This window comes from Oryx dammah, unplaced genomic scaffold (genome assembly GCF_014754425.2).
Source record: "Oryx dammah isolate SB20612 unplaced genomic scaffold, SCBI_Odam_1.1 HiC_scaffold_18, whole genome shotgun sequence".
NCBI lineage: Eukaryota > Metazoa > Chordata > Mammalia > Artiodactyla > Bovidae > Oryx > Oryx dammah.
Window position 1 is genome coordinate 72,353,683 of NW_024070202.1, and position 19,934 is coordinate 72,373,616.

Consider the following 19,934-nt stretch of genomic DNA (forward strand, 5'->3'; position numbering starts at 1 on the left):
CTGGTGGCCCAGCTGATAAAGAATCTGCCTGCATTGTGGGAGACCTGGGTTCCATCCCTGGTTTGGGAAGATCCCCTGGAGAAGGGAACGGCTACTCTCTCCAATATTCTGGCCTGGAGAATTCCAAGGGGGTTGCAAACAGTCAGACATGACTGAGCCTAAGACAATGTCCTAAACGTATTTTAAACTATGCATTTATCCTTTTTCTCCCCTTTAAATGTATTTATTGAAGACACTGGGCCCCTTTGTCCTGTATTTTTTCCACATTGTGAGTTTCATTGATTACCTTCTTGTGGTTAGACTTAGTTTGTTCCTTTGTACTCTGTATTTCCCATGATCTAGAGCCTTGATCAGATTGAGGTTCAAAATTTTAGCAAGAATATCTCATAGGTGGTGGTGTACATTCCCATGGTGGAATGTACATATCAGGTTTGGGTGTCTCTGTGATGTTAACATTGATCTCTGAGTTTAGTTTTTGCCAACCTGACCCACAATGTTCCCCTTCCACTTTTCCCTAATCACTTCTTTCACTTTTTGCTTTATACATTTTGAATGCTAAAGTTGTTTTAGGCAAGTAGCAGCAATACAAGTTTTGAATTGTTATGAAAGTGAAAGTGTTAGTTGCTCAGTCATGCCTGACTCTTTGCGACCCTGTGGACTGCAGCCCACCAGGTTCCTCTGTCCCTGGGATTTTCTGCTCAAGGATACTGGGGTGGTCTGCCACTCCCTTTTCCAGGGGATCTTCTTGATCCAGGGATCAAACCCGGGTCTTCTGCACTGCAGGCAAACTCTTTACCAACTAAGCCACCAGGGAAGCCCTGGTATTGTTATAATTGCTCCATTTGGTGCATTAAGGTATATGTCCAAATGAAGTAAATCCATTTTAGAGGGTTTTTGGGGTTTTTTTGTTTGTTTGTTTAAAGTCTATTTTATTTGCTATTAACAAAAGCTATACCAATTTTATTTTGATTATATACCTTTTTCCATCTTTTTATTTTCAATAAGAAGTAAGCAACATACATGAAAAACCTGGGATTTTCCAAACATATCTCCTAAAACTATAGCCTTGTTACAGTTGTGTTTTCTTAGTCCCCAAACACAGCAGATGATAATTCGACCAATTTTTCCACTGTTATCACCAACCTAGAAAAGTTATAGGTCTTCACTGCCCACTATCCTAACACTTCTAAATAGCCAATTCTGTATTTTAAAGTCTCTTGTTTTTTGTACTCCATTGTGGTACTGAATTCTCTAGAGTTTGAAATGCATTTTACTAAAAATAATAGAAAACTCAACTGAGGCAGTTGAAACAAATTTAGCTGGTTCAGCAGCTAAATTGCTGACATCTCTGCAGTGCCTTTGGCCTTTCCTTCACCATCACACAACTGCTAATGCAGCATCAGCCCTCCTTCCTGCCATCTCTACTTATCCAACTCCCATCCTCAGGAATCAGCTCAAATTTCCCCTCCTTTGAAAGGAAAGGAGGCACCCTGGAGGAGGAAATGGCAAACCACTTCAGTATTCTTGCCAGGATAATCCCATGGGCAGAGGAGCCTGGAGGGCTACAGTCCATGAGGTCGAAAAGAGACTGAGCAGAGCACAGCACCCTTGCCCATCTAGAGCACGTTATGCACATTATGATGTTAATGCAACCTCTTTGCGTGTGATGGAAGCAGCATCCAGAATAGGTGGAGCAGGAAGGGTGGGAGATGATGGAGTGAAATGTAGACAGTTCTTTTCTAATTTTTTAAAATGATTAATTTATCTTAATTGGAGGCTAATTATTTAAAAATATTGTGGTGGTTTTTGCCATACATTGACATGATCAGCCACGGGTGTACATGTGTCTTTTTAGTGAAAACAAGTTTGGTCATGAAGGTGAAACCAAAAGACAGTCTGTTGTTCTGTCTGGAACAGTTTATACAGTTATATATATATAGTTATGTATGTATATATTCTCTTTCAGATTCTTTTCTATTGTAGGTTATTATAAGATATTCAGTATAGTTCCCTATATTATACAGTATCTTGTTTATTTTATACAAAGTAGTATGTATATGTTAATCCCAAAGTCCTAATTTATTCACCCCTCCACAATCCCCTTTGGTAACCATAAGTTTGTTTCTATGTCTGTTAGTGTATTTCTGTTTTGTAAATAAGATCATTTATATCATTTTTTAATGATATATAAATAATGTTATATTTGTCTTTGTCTGGCTTAGAGAGTATTGAGAAGAGTTCCTCATCCTATACAATATATCTTTATTAGTTATCTGTTTTATGTATAGTAATGTTTATATGTCAATCCCAACCTCTCAATTTGTCCCTTCCTCTTTTCCCTGTGGTAAATGTAAGTTTGCTTTCCACATCTGTTTCTACAAAACAGACTCTCTTTCTGTTTTGTAAATTAGTTCATTTATGTCATTTTTTAGATTCCACAAGACTGACTTAGTATGAAAATCTCTAGGTCCATCCATGTTGCTGCAAGTGGTATTATTTCATTCTTTTTTATGGCTGAGTGATATTCCCTTGTATACATGTACCACATCTTTATCCATTCTTCTTCTCATGGACAGTTAGGTTGCTTCTATGTCTTGGCTATTGTAAATAGTGGTGCAATGAATGCTGGGGTGCATGTATCTCTTCCAATTAGAATTTTCTTCAAATATATCGCCACGAGTGGGATTGCTGGATCATATGGTAGCTCAATTTTTAGTTTTTTAAGGAACCTCTGTACTGTTTTCCATAGCAGTTATATCAATTTATATTTTCACCAACAGTGTAGGAGGGTTCCCTAATGTTCCTAAATTTTCCTTCAAAATTTTTTCTTTGTAGACTTTTTTTAACTTTCCAAACAATTTATAAGAACATTTAACAGATGTTCACAGTACACAGGAGAATAAGGATTAGCAAAGAAAGCAGCATCTGATCTCTTTGGCTAGGGGCAAGAAATACATATCCATAGGAAATGGAAATACGTATCCAAATGGAAATATGTATACCAAAATATTAACATTTTGGGAGTAGATTACAAGTGATTTTTCGCTTTTTTTCCCTACCTTCTGATTTCTCCCAAGGTGTTTTTTAGTTTAATAATAAGCATGTATTGCTTTTCACCTGGGGAAATATGGTATTGGTGTGGGGGGCAAAAAACACAGAAGACATAAAAAAATCCAGTTGTATTTTTTCAATCTTCTAATTTTTAAACTATGAAGAATCATGATATCTAAGTCTATGTGTAGGGAGAAAATGTGTAGGGAGATCCTTTTTTTTCTAGTTATAAAAATATCAAATACAAAAGAGTAGAAATTATTGCTTTACTTGAGAAACTTACTTCCAAATTACTTTCATGTGTTTTAAAAAGTCATAAAGAGCATCCAAGAAAAAATCATATACAGTTTTCCTAGGAATAAGTACAAAAAAAGGGGTTGATGACTGCCCCAAATGATATTTCCTAAAGGAAAAAATGTAATATTTAACTTTTTTTTTTTTAGGCAGGGTAAGTGAACTACACACGTCATAATAAAATTTTCTTACTTTACAAGGAGGAAGGACTGTGAGCCTGTTTTTGATGCATGTTAAATACAAAATCCACTGTTCTGATCAAGATGCTGCTGCTAAGTCGCTTCAGTCATGTCTGACTCTGTGCGACCCCATAGACGGCAGCCCACCAAGGCTCCCCCGTCCCTGGGATTCTCCAGGCAAGAACACTGGAGTGGGCTGCCATTTCCTTCTCCAAAGCATGAAAGTGAAAAGTGAAAGTGAAGTCGCTCAGTCGTGTCTGACTCTTCGAGATCCCATGGACTGCAGCCTACCAGGCTCCTCCGTCCATGGTAGTTTCCAGGCAAGAGTACTGGAGTGGGTTGCCATTATTGCCTTCTCCGTCTGATCAAGATGAGGGGAAAAAAAAAATCATTCTTCAAGACTTCAGTGCTCATGCAATGAAATCCAAAGGTCTGTTGAATCCACCTTTTCAATCCATGTACTGCCTATACTTTCTCTTCTTCGACACATTTATGGACCAGGCATTTACAGAGCCATCCACCTTTTTCCCTTTTGTGGAGTCAAAGGAGGCAAATCCCATTAACTTCATTTCTATTTCTTCCTCTGTGTTGCCCTCTAAGTCTTCCTCAGTTATCTGATGTTCTTTACTCTTTGTTTCTTTTCTTTCTTCTTCTCATTTCTTCTTTCTTTCAGTTGAGAAGGGGCAGGACATGTGGATCCATGTCTTCTTGGGGACCTAGACGGCCTTCTGTGCGGGGAACGAGAGGGGATTCTTCTATCTTGCTCCCCAGACTGGGACCTTTCTAGGTGCCTAGGTTCTCTTTCTCAGATGTGGACCCGGACTGCCTACCCTCCATCGGTGGGGAGCCGCTGCAGCTGCAACCCATTTGGAATCCTCCTCCAATACAAGTCCTCTTTGTAGTCTTCTTGCTGATTGTCACTCTGACTGAAGGGTGGTTATACCTCATTGTAGTTTTGATTTGCATTTCGTTAATAATAGTGATGTTGAGCATTTCTACACATGCTTATAGGCCATCTGTATGTCTTCTTTGAAGAAAGGTCTATTTAGATCTCCTGCCCATTTCTGGATTGCATTGTTTTTTTAAATATTGACTTGTATAAGCTGTTTGTATATTTTGGAGATTAATCCCTTGTCGGTTGCATTATTTCTCCCCATTCTGTAGGTTGTCTTTTCATTTTGTTTATGGTTTCCTTTGCTGTGAAAAAGCTTTTAAGTTTAATTAGGTCCCATTTGTTTATTTTTGTTTTTATTTTCATTACTTTAGGAGGTAGATCCAAAAATATATTGCTGCGATTTATGTTAGTGTTCTTTCTGTTTTCCTCTAGGAGTTTTACAGTATTCAGTCTTACATTTAGGTCCAAAATCCATTTTGAATTTATTTTTGTATATGGTGTTAAAGAATATTCTAATTTTATTCTTTTACATCTAACTGTCCAGTTTTCCCAGCACCAGTTATTTGAGACTGTCTTTTTCCCATTGTATATTGCTGCCTCCTTTGTCATAGATTAGGTGACCATAGGTGCATGAGTTTATCTCTTGGCTTTCTATCCTGTTCCACTGATTTATATTTCTGTTTTTGTGCCAGTACCATTCTGTCTTAATTACTGTAATTTGTAGTATAGCCTGAAATCAGAAAGCATGACTCCTCCAGCTCTGTTCTTTTTTCTTTTTAAGATTGTTTTGGCTATTTTGGGGGTTTTTTGTGTTTCCAGAAAATTTTTAAAAATTATTTATTCTAGTTCTGTGAAAAATTCCACTGGTAATTTGATAGGGATTATATTGAATCTGTAGATCACCTTGGGTAGTATAGTCATTTTAGCAGTATTGATTTTTCTAATCCAAGAACACAGTATAGCTTTCCACTTGTTTGCATTGTCTTTAATTTCTTTCATCAGTCCTATAGTTTTTGGAGTACAAGTCTTTTGCCTCCTTAGGTAAGTTTCTTCAGATGTATTTTATTCTTTCTGATGTGATGGTAAGTGGGATTTACCATCTCCTTCATTTCTTTTTCTGATATTTTGTTGTTAGTGTATAGAAATGGTACAGATTTCAATATATTAACTTTGTAGCCTGCAACTTACCAATGAGCTCTGATAGTTTTCTGGTAGTGCCTTTAGGATTTTCTATGTATAGCATCACGTCGTCTGCTAAGGGTGACAGTTTTGCTTCTTTTCCAATTTTAATTTCTTTTATTTCTTTTTCTTATATGATTTCTGTGTCTAGGACTTCCAAAACTATGTTGAATAAAAGTAGTGAGAATGGGTATCCCTGTCTTGTTCCTGATCTTACAGGAAATGTTTTCAGTTCTTTGCCTTTGAGTATGATGTTAGTGGTAGGTTTGTTATATATGGCCTTTATTATGCTGGGGTAGGTTTCCTTTACGCCTACTTTCTGAAGTTTTTTAAAAATCATAAATTGTATTGAATTTTGTCAAAAGCTTTTTCTGTATCTATTGAGATGATCATATGGTTTTTATTGTTCAATTTGTTAATGTAGTATATCACATTGATTTTCAGATATTGAAAAATTTTTGCATCCCTGGGGTAAATTCCATTTGATCTTGGTATATGGTCCTTTTAACGTATTATTGCACTCAGTTTACTGTTTTTTTTTTGATAATTTTTGCATCTATATGTTCATTAGTGATATTGGCCTATAATTTTGTGTGTGGTTATATATATTAAAAAATATATATATTATTCAATATAATCCCAATATAATCACCTTACTTTGGGTGATGGTGCCTCATAGAATGAGTTTGAAGGTATTCCTTTCTCTACATTTTTTGGGAACAGTTTCAGAATAATAAGTATTAACTCTTCTCTAAACGTTTGGTAGAATTTGCCTGCGCGAAGCCATTTAGTACTGAATGTTTGTTTATTGGGAGTTTTTAAGTTACTGATTCAATTTCAATACTGGTGATTGGTTTGCTCATAGTTTCTATTTCTTCCTGATTCAGTTTTGGGAGATTGTGCCTTTTTAAGAACGTGTCCATTTCTTCTATAATGCTCATTTTATTCGTGTATAGTTGCTTGTGGTAGACTCTTATGATCCTTTGTATTCTGATTGTATTGATGTGAGCCCGCTCCTTTTTTTTCTTGATAATCTGGCTAAGGGCTTATCAATTTTGTATATCTTTCCAAAGAACCAGTTTTTAGTTTTATTGGTTTTTTTCTATATATTTTTTGCCTCTATTTTATTTAATTTTGCTCAAATCTTTATGATTTTTTTTAACTTTGAGTTTTGTTTGTTCTTCTTTTTCTAGTTGCCTCAGTTGCAAGGTTGGGTTATTTATTTGAGATTTTTCATGTTCCCTGAGGTAAGCTTTTATTGCTTTCAACTTCCCGCTTAGAACGACTTTTGGTGCATCCCATAAGTTTTGGATCGTCATTTTTTCATTTCCATATATGATGGAATGTTATTCAGCCCTAAGAAAGAAGGAAATCCTGTTACTTGTGAATGGACCTTGCAGATATTTTAATAAGTGTAATAGGTCAGACAGAGAAAGACAAATAGTGCATGGTATCCCTTATATGTGGAATTTAACCCCCCAAAAGTCAAAATTATAGAAATACAGAGTAGAAAAGTAGGAACTGAACACTGGAAATGGAGATAGAGAGAGGTTAGTAAAAGCATGCAAACTTTCAGCTATAAAATGAATAATATCTAAGAATGTAATGTAAAAAGGTGACTATAGTTGATAGTGATAGTTGCTCAGTCATGCCTGACTCTTTGCAACTCCATGGACTGTAGCCTGTCAGGCTCCCCTGTCCATGGAATTTTTAAGGCAAGATTACTGGAGTAGGTTGCCATTTCCTTCTCCAATATTGATAACACTGTATTAAATAATTGAGATTTGCTAAGAATAAAATTTAAATATTCTCATCAAAAAAGAGATAAATATGTGAGGTGATAAATGTGTTAATTAACTAGATTAATTGGTTATTAATTAAATAACTAGGTGGGAAGGAAATGAAAATGAAGACAGCAAAAATACCATATATATACATAGGCACTGCCTTCAAATAGAGTCAAAGGAGATATTCTGTCCCTAAAGGATGGGATGCTGTATTTTAAATTGCTATTAAGACAAGTTTATTCCCACTCCTCTGCCTCCATAATACACCTTGGGAAACTATAGCTTAGTACCAGAGGCATTTTCTCACTTACCTCGCCTCTCATGATGTCCATTCTGTGCCAGGGAGATGGAATTGTTTAAAGGTATGCATCTATTACACTAAAAATAATGGGCAAACCCTGTAAACCAAACAATTTCTTGTTCTGGTATAATCTGCCTTAAAGAAATGCTCACAACACATACACAGGGCATTGCTTATAACAAGAGATTTAAATTTAAAAATTTCGGGGTATATTTACAGCAGCACAGTAGTTACAAAACTGTAAAATTATTTCTCCCAACTGAGAGAACTGGGGTAAGAATTTGGGTTCATTATGTAGGAAATGAAGGTTAAGGGCTTCTCTAGGCCTTGGGTTCTAATTTTATTTTACTGTATTGTGAAATCTGCATCAAGGTCTAGAGTACACTATTGAAATCTTGTAGCCCTATTCAGGCTTCAGTTGCATGTCATATACAGAATTCTTAAGGGTCTCATTAGTTGAAGATTTGGGGGAAATTTTTCAAAGTGACAATAAGTTTGGTGAGATACAATTACCAAAATATGATGGATTGTTCTCTTAGGCAAGAATTTAGGACAACAGAGAAAAGAATCTCTTTCTGTGAAAACTTGTCTAAGTTGTATTTAATTCTGGATACCACACTTGATCTGGGACACTGGCACATTGGCATGTATTTTCAAAACACCACGATGGTGAAGGAATCTGAAACCACCTCAATAGAAGTGAAGTGAAGTCCCTTAGTCATGTCCGACTCTTTGCGACCCCGTGGACTGTAGCCTACCAGGCTCCTCTGTCCATGAGATTCTCCAGGCAAGAATACTGGAGTGGGTTGCCATTTCCTTCTCCAGGTGATCTTCCTGACCCAGGGATCGAACCCGGGTCTCCTGCATTGGAGTCAGATGCTTTAACCTCCGAGCCACCAGGGAAGGGAGTAAAAAAGGCAGGGAGTAAAAAAAAATTCTGCCAGGGAAAGAGGAAAACATCCCAGTATTGTACAAAATGGTATTAACTCAATAGCTGGTACCTCCTATAGCCCTGTCCTTCAGCATTGTGTCCCTTGCTCTTAAGTCGACCGCCGCGCACACAGTGGGTCCTCAATCGATGTTTGTTGAACAGTGACGTTACCATGTAACCCATGTAATCTTGAGGGTATGATTGCCTGATCATAATTTAACTACTACATCTGGAGGAAGCATCACTGCAGTTCTGGGGGACGCAGTGGCTGGATCCAGGCTTCCGCAGTGGCGCATCTAGGGCATCTTCGGTCCCAGGAGGCCTTGCCAGGGATGACCTTTCTTTCTCTTGCCCTTTTCCTCCCTCCCATCTCCAGGCTGTAGATGATTCCGTGGTCACGAGGTCGCGACAGTCCGCGCCGTCGTGGAGACAGCAGGACGTAGAGAGAGAACTACATTTCCCAGCTGACTCTCGTGCGCGCGCCCCTGCTCCAGTGCGGGGGGCGATTGCAGCAGGCGCTCGCTCCCCGCCGAGCGCTCGTCGCCCGCCGGAGCCTCTGCCAGGGGATGAGGTGGGAGGCGCTAGAAACCACTTAGCTACAGCCAACCGCCCAATGCAGCACTCGCTCGCTCCCCCCACCAGCGGAAGCGCCCGCGGAGCACAATGCAGCACTGAGGCAGCGCCGCGGTGGAGGCTGCAGCGCCCGGGTCGCCACAGCTCGGGTCGGGGCTGGGAGCTGGTGGCCCAGGCTAGCCCCGGGCGCGGGGCGCGGGGCGCGGGAGCCGGACGCGGCTGCCTGGGCATGAGGAGCTGAGCATCTCGGGCGAGGCGGGCGGACGGCAGCACCATGCAGGCGGCGGCAGCGACGGCTGTGTCCGTGCCCTTCTTGCTGCTCTGCACCCTGGGGACCTGTCCCCTGGCGCGCTGCGGCCGGGCAGGTAAGTTCGCCGCCCTCTGTGGCTCTGGGACGTACCATTTTCCGGGCATCTTTGCAGCCCTCAAGCGCATGATAAAGGGGCATCCCCATTTCCCGAGTTAGCGGGGAGATTTTTTCATTTAGAAGGGTGGTGAGAAGTGAAGCAAAAATATATTGTGGGGGCGCGCGGATGCGTTAGAAGCTTTAGGTCAAATGCTTGTTTTTCTTCCGAAGTAGAAGAGGAATGCGGAGGATGGGAGAGGGGGCTCTGCTTTTGGGCCCCGATCTTGGATGCTCTCAGATGAGCTGGTCCAAGGCTTTGCGTCTGGTATCTCTGCGTCCTTTCCAGATGGGGTCTGAGAGGGAGGGGAGGTAGGATCTTCTCTGGGGAATCATCGGACCGCAGGATGGACGAGTGTCCGTCAGGGTCATTATTTTCTCCTTTTCTCCCTAATTCTTCCTTCCCCTCTTTCCTGCCCGAAGGAGACGCCTCGTTGACGGAGCTGGAGAGGAGGAACGAAAACCGCTTCCTGGAGCGCCAGAGCATCGTGCCACTCCGGCTCATCTACAGCTCGGGTGGAGAAGACGAAACTGGGCACGACGCGCTGGACACGCGGGTGCGGGGCGACCCCAGCAGTGGGCAGGTGAGAGGCGCGGTCCAGGGGGGTGGTCCTACGCGCGGCCCGGCCCACTCCGACCCTGCGTTTGCTCTCGGTTGCCCTGGAGATGCAGTGTCTTGGGTGAAAGCAGCGCATTTCTCTTGCGAGTCATATATGGCGCTCCCTGTGCAAAAGAAAGAAGAGAAAGGCGGACAAAACCCCCAAAGAGTCACAGGCCAGGGGCTTTGCTCAAGAGGTGTTTGTGCGGGATGCCTCCATGTGTGCGGCAACCTGAGTGAAGGGGCGGAGACCCTCTCACAGCGGCCAAGCAAAAGCCGTGTGTAGGCAAGAAGGGATATAATATTTGAGCAGGATTCACATCATTATTGTTGTGGTGGTTGTTGTTTTAATTCTCAAAGAGAAGGCTTTGTGTGATTTAAGCCAAGATTGGTACTGTAGGAAAATTGGAAAAACAAGCGTCGACATCCCTATCTAAACTTAAATCTTAAAAGTAAGCTGAACTACAAGGTTCTCAACTCACTCAATTTGTGGACATCGGAGATGGACCCACTCACCTCCACCTTACAAAGAAGACATCCCCTTCTCCCCTTTCTTTATTGGTAGCAGTCCTCTTGGTGTAATTAGGGCAGTGTGGCTTTGGGGGCATTGATAAAGTATGTTTTAAAATAAAAATGTAACTACCGTTTAGCATATTTAGGTCAATATCACACATTCACATATATGCTTGAAAATTCATTTTTGAACTTACTGTTTAATCTAAGTAAATATTTTGGGGCTCTGCAAGCATTTTTTTTATTTACATGTATCAACCTGGCAACCAGTTCATCCACCTGTAAGTACATATTAAGATAGAACATGTTCATGTAGTTGAAAATTTTGCACACTTCACTAAAGTAGGCTGAATATTTTTACATGTCTAAATGTATTCTTAATATTTTAAGATGTGTCTTGATGTGATAATCATAGTAATTTACTATAAGTGTAAAATATGTAAAAATAGAAAAATGCTTCTTGTTTGTAGCCAAGTCCTTAATTTTGTTAAAATCTTAACATGATAGAAATTAATTTAAATGCTATAGTAATATCCGTCAACTAGATTATTATAATAGAAAATTTAATATGTCAAGTTTTAGTGAAGGATCCCATCATTTGAATTAATGTTTGGTAAATACCTTTTCCATTATGATTTGTTTCCATAGTAAAGCTGAAGAAGCATCAGACACTGTTAGAATTACTTCTGTAGAGGAATATTCTCATACTCATTTGCAACTTTTATTACAAAAAATTTCAAACACACACACAAAAGTAGACAGACTATTATAATGAACTCTGAGCTTCAGCAATTTGTAACTCATAGCCAATCTTATTTTATATACATCCTGTTTTCTTTTCCTTTCTGTATTATTTTGAAACATTTCATAAAAGAATTTAACTATGCACCTCTAAAAGACAAGGATTTTTTAGAAAATGTAATCATGATATTATCATAGCTAATATATATTAAATGTTAATATATTATATATATATAAATATATAAAATAGACATATAAATATTATATATGTTTGTTTGAACCAGGATCCAGATAATGTTTATAAACTGCAATTAGTTTTTTTAAAGCCTCTTTAATGCATGGTTTCCCTCATCCTTTTTCTTCCTTTTTTCCATACAATGTATTCATTGAAGATATGGGATCTCTCATCCAGTAGAGTCTTCCACAAGCCAAATTTTTGCTGATATAGACATTGCTTTAAAACAAATCACTGTGCTTTAAAACAAATCAGAGAGGAAGAAAGTAGAGATGGAGAAAAAGAAAACTGCAGGATTGAACCCGGAGACTCCTGGAGCCTCTGCCTCATGCTGGTGATGTCTTTAGGTACCCTCTGCCCTTCTCTGTGTCGGTGAAAGACTGCTATTCTTGGACAACAGGCCAGTCCTCCTTTTTCTCCCCATTTCTGGAATACCACTTTTGTGGGTGTTTTTTTGGTTCATAGATCTCTCCACTTGGGGCAGAAGGTACTTGGGGCCTGTGCAGCTTCTACGTCCTACAAGGATAAACCTCACATTTGAGAAGAATGACCATGACCACCAAATGCCCTCACTTGTGGAGAGGTGTGAATGAATTGGTAAGATTTAGCTTAAATAACTGGAGAAGGCAATGGCACCCCACTCCAGTACTCTTGCCTGGAAGACCCCATGGACGGAGGAGCCTGGTAGGCTGCAGTCCATGGGGTCTCGAAGAGTAGGACATGCCTGAGCCACTTCACTTTCACTTTTCACTTTCATGCATTGGAGAAGGAAGTGGCAACCCACTCCAGTGTTTTTGCCTGGAGAATCCCAGGGATGGCGGAGCCTGGTGGGCTGCCGTCTATTGGGTCGCACAGAATCGGACACAACTGAAGCGACTTAGCAGCAGCAGCAGCAGCTTAAACAACAGCATGAGTAGTTTATTCATTCAAGTCAGCAATGAGAGTGAAGATACTGTCTTGTTATCCAAGTAATTGTGACAAGCAGTTATCTCCATTCTGGTACCTGGTGAGGTACAAATAGTGCATTTGGTTGGGTGCTGGGTCATCTAGGTAGCTACAGCAGTTTATTATGTTCCTCAGCTACAGTTAGTGATCACTGACTAGTAGGGCTGAATCTGGCAGAGTTGTAAAGACTTAGTTGCCACATGCCAACATTTCCTCCAGTTAGGAAACTGAGGAGTGGTCCTGCAATGTGTCATTTCTTATTTAATTGAGAACTGTTCATTGAATCTAAAAACATAAGTTAATTATATATGGACCTTGTTATTTTTTTTGGTGATTAAATGGATATAATTTATACTCATAAATATGTTTAACAACTTCCTTTCTAATAATAAAATTAGGATGCTTTCTATCAGCTCACAAAGGTATATACTGATTTGTTTATTTAAAAGACATTTATTCATGCTGTATACCATTTTTTTTTTTTTTTGTAAGACCCTGGGGATTTAGAGGTAAAAGACTCAGTTCTAGCCTTTAAGGAGTTTACAGACAAGTAGGAAGATGAATAAAAAGATAGGTATTTACAGTGTGTCTTTGTGTGTGATTTTCTGGAGGTGATCACAGAAAGATGTGGAAGCAGAGAAGACAGTGCTTAACCTAGCTGAGCAGTCAGGGTTGGTTCTCAAGGGGAGGCACTATCTGAACTGTGTTTTGAGGGTTGGTAAGAACTGACCAAATTATAGGGAAGGGGTGGTCATATCAAATGAAGGGTCAGCAGGTACATGGACGTGTGAAATCAGATGCAGTTTTGACTGCAAATAGTTAACGATTTAAGGGACAGAAGAAACAAACCAGAAAATAGATGCTGCAGCACTTTCATGACTTGCTGAGGAATTTGGGCTTCTCCTGAAGGCAGTTCAAGGATTTCAGTAAGTTGAGTTACCGGCCTACGTATAGGTAACCTACTAGACTTACCTATACCATCATGTTGTTATGGTATAACCCTAATTGTTAGAAATGAATAATGTTAATTTCAAAGGCTGAGTGAATGTGGTTGTTCACTTTAATTCATTGTTCAATGCCAATTCACATACTTATTAAGCTTCATAAGAACTTAGTTACTAAGCATACTTAGCTGCTTAGTATAAATGAGTTAATATTTACGTAGCACTTAGAACAGTTCTGCATGTTCTACAAGCACTATGAGTTTTGTTAAATAACATTAACTCCCTTAGGCTGCTTGAGTACTATTTAGAAATTTTATGACATCACTTTAATGCAAAATGGTGCCCTAATTACCAGAATTTAACATTTTCCCAGAAGTAAGTTAGAAATTACTCAAGTTTACATAACTAAATGGAATCTTAATGATTATAAAGATGAAAGAAATCTTATAGGTCATCTAACCTAACTGAAGAATCGTTTCTTACCTGGTAAGATAGAGTCATTGATCTAGAGTAAGGAAACCAGCAATGCTTTACTTAATGTTTGAGAAAGCTCACAAGAACTATGATGGTATAAAACACCTTAATTTTACTTTTACTGTGTCCTTACTTCAGTTTTCATCCCAAAATGGAACTGCACATTTTATATTTTTGGAAAATTTATTTTAGTTCTGTGGAAATACTGGCAATTTGATAGGTGTGAAATAATTAATTCTGTTGGTATAAGTCCATATTTGTGTGACCAGTTACTTGAATGTATACTTTTATTTTCATCCTGAATCAGATGACTGACCCATACTGAAAGCTTATTGTGCCATGAAGTTCTAGAAATGGTAGTCAAAGGAATTGTATTTGATCGTGGGTAACCTTGCTCTCCTCAAGACTGTCTTCCTGATCTTAAGTAATTTCAGTTCTGTAAAAGAGCATGCAGAACTGGAATGTTCAAAGTATGCAGTCTTCCTTTCATCTGACTCGAAATTACTTAAGCTGAAAAAATTGTATGTTGCAGATAATAGGATAAAAAATATTTTGATAGAACACCCATATAAGCAAGGTATCACTTACAGAGTCCTGCTATTGGTTTGAAACCAATGGTCACGTAATTGCTATTATAAAGAGCAAGCACCTTCCTGGTTACTCTTTTTTTTTTTTTGCAAGCCAAGCATGATAGATTTAGCACAGCATCAAAGATAGGTTATTTGCTGTGTGGTAGATAGGCTTGTTTTGCTGTGTGGTCACCCCATACATTTTCAATAATTTGTTTGGCAGCCAGTAATTGGTTTTGCTACAAGTAGCAGAATTTCTTTTTATCAGAAGTCTTTGTCAGTGAATAGACAGGCTACTTGTTTTCTATCTCATTCCCTGGAAAGCGTTTGTAAGCCTCTCAAGTAGTCAAGTGTCGAGAACATAGACCTACCATTTATTACAGTTTTGATAATCAGTAATGAATGGGGAAATGCAAGATGGACACAGGAAGACAAGAGATAGCTGTGCACTGTTTTTGTGAACATAATTATCTATATGCCTAAGCATGCATGAGCTGCACCAAAAATTGGGTTGTTTCACTTGGGAATACTGCTTCAGCATGACCGTCCATTGTCTGTAGTACTGCTTTCCTGGAGAAAAAGGGCTCCTAGAAATTAGAAATATTTTTTGAGTATAGGACATACATCTTTTTTTCCCTTAATGCGCATTTGTTAAACCTAAATAGCTCAATATTGATAAAACTGTGCAACCAGTAAAAAATTTGTTCCACTGTAATAAACAGGAAGGAGACATTCCCCAGCACATTTTTATTTTCCTACCAACCTTCTCTTACAATTACATAACTAAAAGAAAATAAAATTTAAAATTGTAGTATTTTTACATCTTGTTTTTAGTCTATGAGATCCCAATTTGTATTTATTTCTTTTGGGAATCTTTGAAATTCTGCCCAATGGTTTTACCGTGCACAAAAGAATGTTGTCTTTCATCACTTCTTTACAGCTACACATGGAAAACTGTGACCAACTCTAAGAGCTTATGGGATGATAAACATTGTCCTTAAGTTTTATTTCCTTTCTCTTATTTTAATGAATGCCAAGTGTTCTGTCATTTTTAATGATGAAAGCCTCTTCTAAAAGTACATGGAGGAAGGCCTGCTTTCTTGTCATATAGGGTTAGTAGTACTGTTTAACTCTAGTGGGGTCCAGATATTGCCACATCCACCATTAAGGATTATGGATAAACCCCAAAAGGAAAAAGGATATTATTAAAGAGTTGGGGAGGATGCAAGAAAAGGAAGACACCTTGAGATGAATGGCGAGAAGGAGAAAGGAAAGAGAAATCAGGAAGAGATAAATACTTATACAGTGTTGTCATGTTACAGAATACACTAAAATATTTAATAATATTTAATAAATGGTAACATATGTGGCTACTTTTTATGTGCCAAACAGTTTTCTGAGTACTTGTGACCTGTACCACTCAATGCATCCTCACAAGAATCATGTAACAGTAATATTTAACTGCAAAATTACAAAGCTGGTAGATAGCTGAGAGGGTTTTTGAACGCAATCTTCAGTTCCACTGCACTGCCTGTGTGCTGAAGCACTATGCTAAACTCGCCTTTGTGCAGGAGGTCATCAACATTTCCTTGGATATCATTCAGTGGTGCTGGGGTCAATGATTTCTTACATCCGTTCCCCTGGAGCTATATATTTCTTGCAGCACTTGAAAATATCTTTAAAAAGTTGTACAGTAGTGAAGAAACTTTTCTACTACCTTGTGAATGAGAATGGAATATATAAAGATATTTAACATTTAAAAGGTGAACAACACCTCTCAAAGGATATGTGTTTTGTTTTCAAACTGGATGTGCACATTGATCTAATCTTCTTTGTAAATCAAAGATTTCAGTATCCAATTGTCAATACTAAAATTATATATGCTTTTTTGTGGTCTAAGCTTTATAAAGCAGAAACATGAGATGCTCAATAGAAATCCGTATTTGTGTGTACTTTTTCAAATTAAAAGATATAAAATATCTTTCGTGTCTTCCCAGAACAAATAGCTCCAGAGTCCCAAATGTCAAAGCATTCAGGTCAAAGAGATACATAATCAGTACTAACCAAAATGATAGCTTCTGTGAACATCTAGCTGGATATGTTCACTTAGGTAATAAAAGCATTAGAAAGCAAATACTGAGGGAAAGAGTTGAAAAATAAAAATTAATATTTAATGTCAGGCACTGTGCTAAGTGATTTACATGTGTTATCTCTCATTATGAGGTAGGCATGATTATACCCATTTTATAGATGAGGAAACTGAGGCTTAAGGAAGCTAATTAATCAGCCCAAGGTTATACAACTGATAAGTAATAGAACTGGGTTAAGAATTCTCAAAGAAAATTTAGAGATTAACATAAAATGACCCTTTTGTAATCTTTGCTTCTTATTTAATATGTGGTTACCCATTTATCTATGAGTTGGAACAAATGTAACATTTCTTGAAAACTCTTGACCTGATCTCCTATCTATCTGATCTCCTACCTGATTTCCTACCCTACCCTGATCTCCTCCCTTGCTAACTTCATTTAGGGGTGACTTGATGTCATGTTTAGGACTTGTTATAGGTTTTCATTTCTAGAAATGGTTACGATTTCTACTTCTATCTCAGATTTTTGTTTTTAAACATTTAAAACATTTATTTATTTGACCATGTTGTGAGGCACAGGATCCTAGTTCCCCAATCAGAGATTGAATTCATTCCCCTTGCAGTGGAAGCCTGGAGTCCTAGCCACTGGACCACCAGGGAAACCGTACCTCAGATATTCTTTTAACCACAAGGAAATATCTGCATGTGCATCTGAATAGCAGCAGAGAATATCTGCACTCTGAGTACTTGTTGGAGTTTTATCTGTCAGAAATTCATGTAACAGAAGCTATTTATGGAGAATTATCATCTGTTCCTTTGTAGGGCACTGGCCTCACCTCCAGAGATTCTAGGGTGGGAGTTTGGTTTTTCTTTTGAGGTCTTCAGGGGATTCCAGTTTGCACCCAGGGCCGAGGAGCTCTTTGTATTCTCAAGATTTAAGTTATTTTTTCATAAATCTCTTTGGATTTCAGTTAGTCACAAGGGAGCTTGGTATTTGAGTTGGTATCAACAGGAGATCTGAGTTCGATCCCTGGGTCGGGAAGATCCCCTGGAGAAGGGAATGGCAATCTACTCCACTGTTCTTGCCTGCAGAATTCCATGGCCAGAGAAGCCTGGTAGGCTACAGTCCCATGGGTTGCGAAGAGTTGGACATGACTGAACAGCTAACACTTTCTCAGTCACTCCCCTGACCACTTCAATCACTTTCCTGGCTTTTTCTAAAGGATAATTTGAAGGAATCTTGTAAGAAATATTCCTGCAAAACCAGTTACATTGAAGTCGTGGAGAACATTAAGCATGGTTTCTCATTAGAACCAAGAGGAGAGATTTGTCTTATACTTTTGCTCCCTTCCTTAATGTGGATGCCAAAAGTTTCCGGGAAAGTTGTTCTCTCTTCCAGAGGAGAAGGCTTAGCATGAATTTTCATAGTAGCTTCATTCCTAGACTATTGTCCTGTTCCTGCTCATCATCCCCATTTCAATACAAAAGTCATCTGAAATCCTCTTGACTTGTGCTAACTTATCAACTTGGGAATTCCTATCTATGCACATTTTCAAGTGCCTGTTAGACTTAGATTGAAGTAAATATTAGACTTTAAAAATGTGATCTCAAGAGGTTTCATTTGTTCACTTTTTAAAAGTAGTCCTATTCTGCTCCCCTTCTTGTCACCAGTACTCTTTTTTCCTTCCTAGCACTTGACATTCCTTTTAACAATTGACTTGTTTATTGTCTCTCTTTCACTATGCCATCATCGAACTGTAAAAGACACAAGAATAGTGATCTTGTCTGTTTGGTCACCACACATCTTCACTGCCTAGAGCAGTGACTGGCACAGAGTTGATGCTTAATAAATATTTATTGAATTAATGAGTTTTCTTTCTCCCCTTGTTTTCTTATCCACTTGAAATTTTTTTCTTGTAATTATCCACATAAAACAAGCTGAACTCTCTTTTGGAATACTGTTGTGTTCTAAGTGAATAAATGAATGAATAATTTTTTGTGTTTTCAAATATTGAATGTACAGCTCCTTTGATAATCATAACTATTTGACGCAGAAATGGAGTTTAAAATGCTATATTTCAAAAAATATGAAGACATCATATAGAAAAACTGATTTTAAAGTTCTAGGTATCCTTCTTCATTTTACCTTTTGAGCTGCTTTTAAGACAGAAATCTGTTTTTCCCAGAGCAGACTATTATATATAAATTTATTTTGAAAATAAAATTTAAAATGTAGTACTATGATCCAGAAATATCAGCAGTTCTAAAGCTGGACAGAGAAGGAAAAAGTTTAATCCTTTCCCTCTGCCCCACCCTGTCTCACCATCTATTTGTTGTTTGTATTGAAGGGATGTTTCAGAATTATATTCATCTGTAAGGGCCCATGCTTAGTCGCTCAGTCATGTCCAAATAGTCCAACTATTTGGAACCCTATGGACTGTAGCCCACCAGGCTCTGCCCATGGGATTTTTCAGGCAAGAATACTGGAGTGGATTGCCATTTCCTTCAACATTTCTCTTCTCCTTTTTAAAAATTAATTTTGTATCAGGAGATTTTAGCACTTAGCAATAGTTGCCCCTTTGCTGCATTTTTCCTTTTGTCCCAAGTAAAAGAACATCAGATGACTCTTTGAAGATGGGAATCAATGATACTTTCCTGAAACTCAGCCTCAAGAGCTCACATTTTACAAGTCATTTTAAAATTTTCTATGTAAGGCAGTAGAATGGGTGGACAGTTCTTTTCAACCACTTATGATTGGCATGGACTTATGCCTCTAGCTTTCCCCTCTGGTTAGTCAATTTTTATTCTTATATACTTTTTTTTTTTTTCAGTTTGCTTTTTAAGCAGGCTTGTTTGCAAGAAATTGAGATCAGGATGTTAGTAGCAGGCTGGTACACACCAATTGCTATACCTGGTCCGCACCAATTGCTATACCTGGTCAGAGCTTAAGCTCTGGGATCAATAGTTTCTCTTTCTTTGGATTAGATTAGCAAGATGCTGCAGAGGAAAATGCCACTTTACAGACCTGATATACATGAATTCTCTCATGGGTTTTTAGTGCCTTTGGAATATCCTTTCCAGAGTCTGGCCTAGAACCTAGCTATGCATCCATAGCAGTCAAGGTTATGCAGGGCAGTATCGATCGAGGAGAGGCTAAAATAGGAGAAGCTGGCAGAAGAGTGATCTTGAGGCATCAGAACGTGGACAGGAGCAAACTGTGGGTATAAGGGTGG

The 19,934-nt window shown here is 38.6% G+C and overlaps 1 protein-coding gene and 1 pseudogene across 1 annotated transcript in view; one reads left to right on the forward strand and one right to left on the reverse strand.

Moving 5' to 3' along the window:
* Positions 1–3,934: 3,934 nt before the first annotated feature.
* Positions 3,935–4,391, reverse strand: LOC120877455 (annotated as a pseudogene).
* Positions 4,392–9,464: 5,073 nt separating this feature from the next.
* ADAM22 (ADAM metallopeptidase domain 22) overlaps positions 9,465–19,934 on the forward strand; it is a 235,196-nt gene continuing 224,726 nt past the window's right edge. Inside the window, exons 1-2 of the mRNA XM_040259774.1 lie at positions 9,465–9,555; positions 10,017–10,177. Of these exons, the coding sequence (XP_040115708.1) occupies positions 9,465–9,555; positions 10,017–10,177 (252 nt within the window). The remainder of the gene's footprint in view (positions 9,556–10,016; positions 10,178–19,934) is intronic.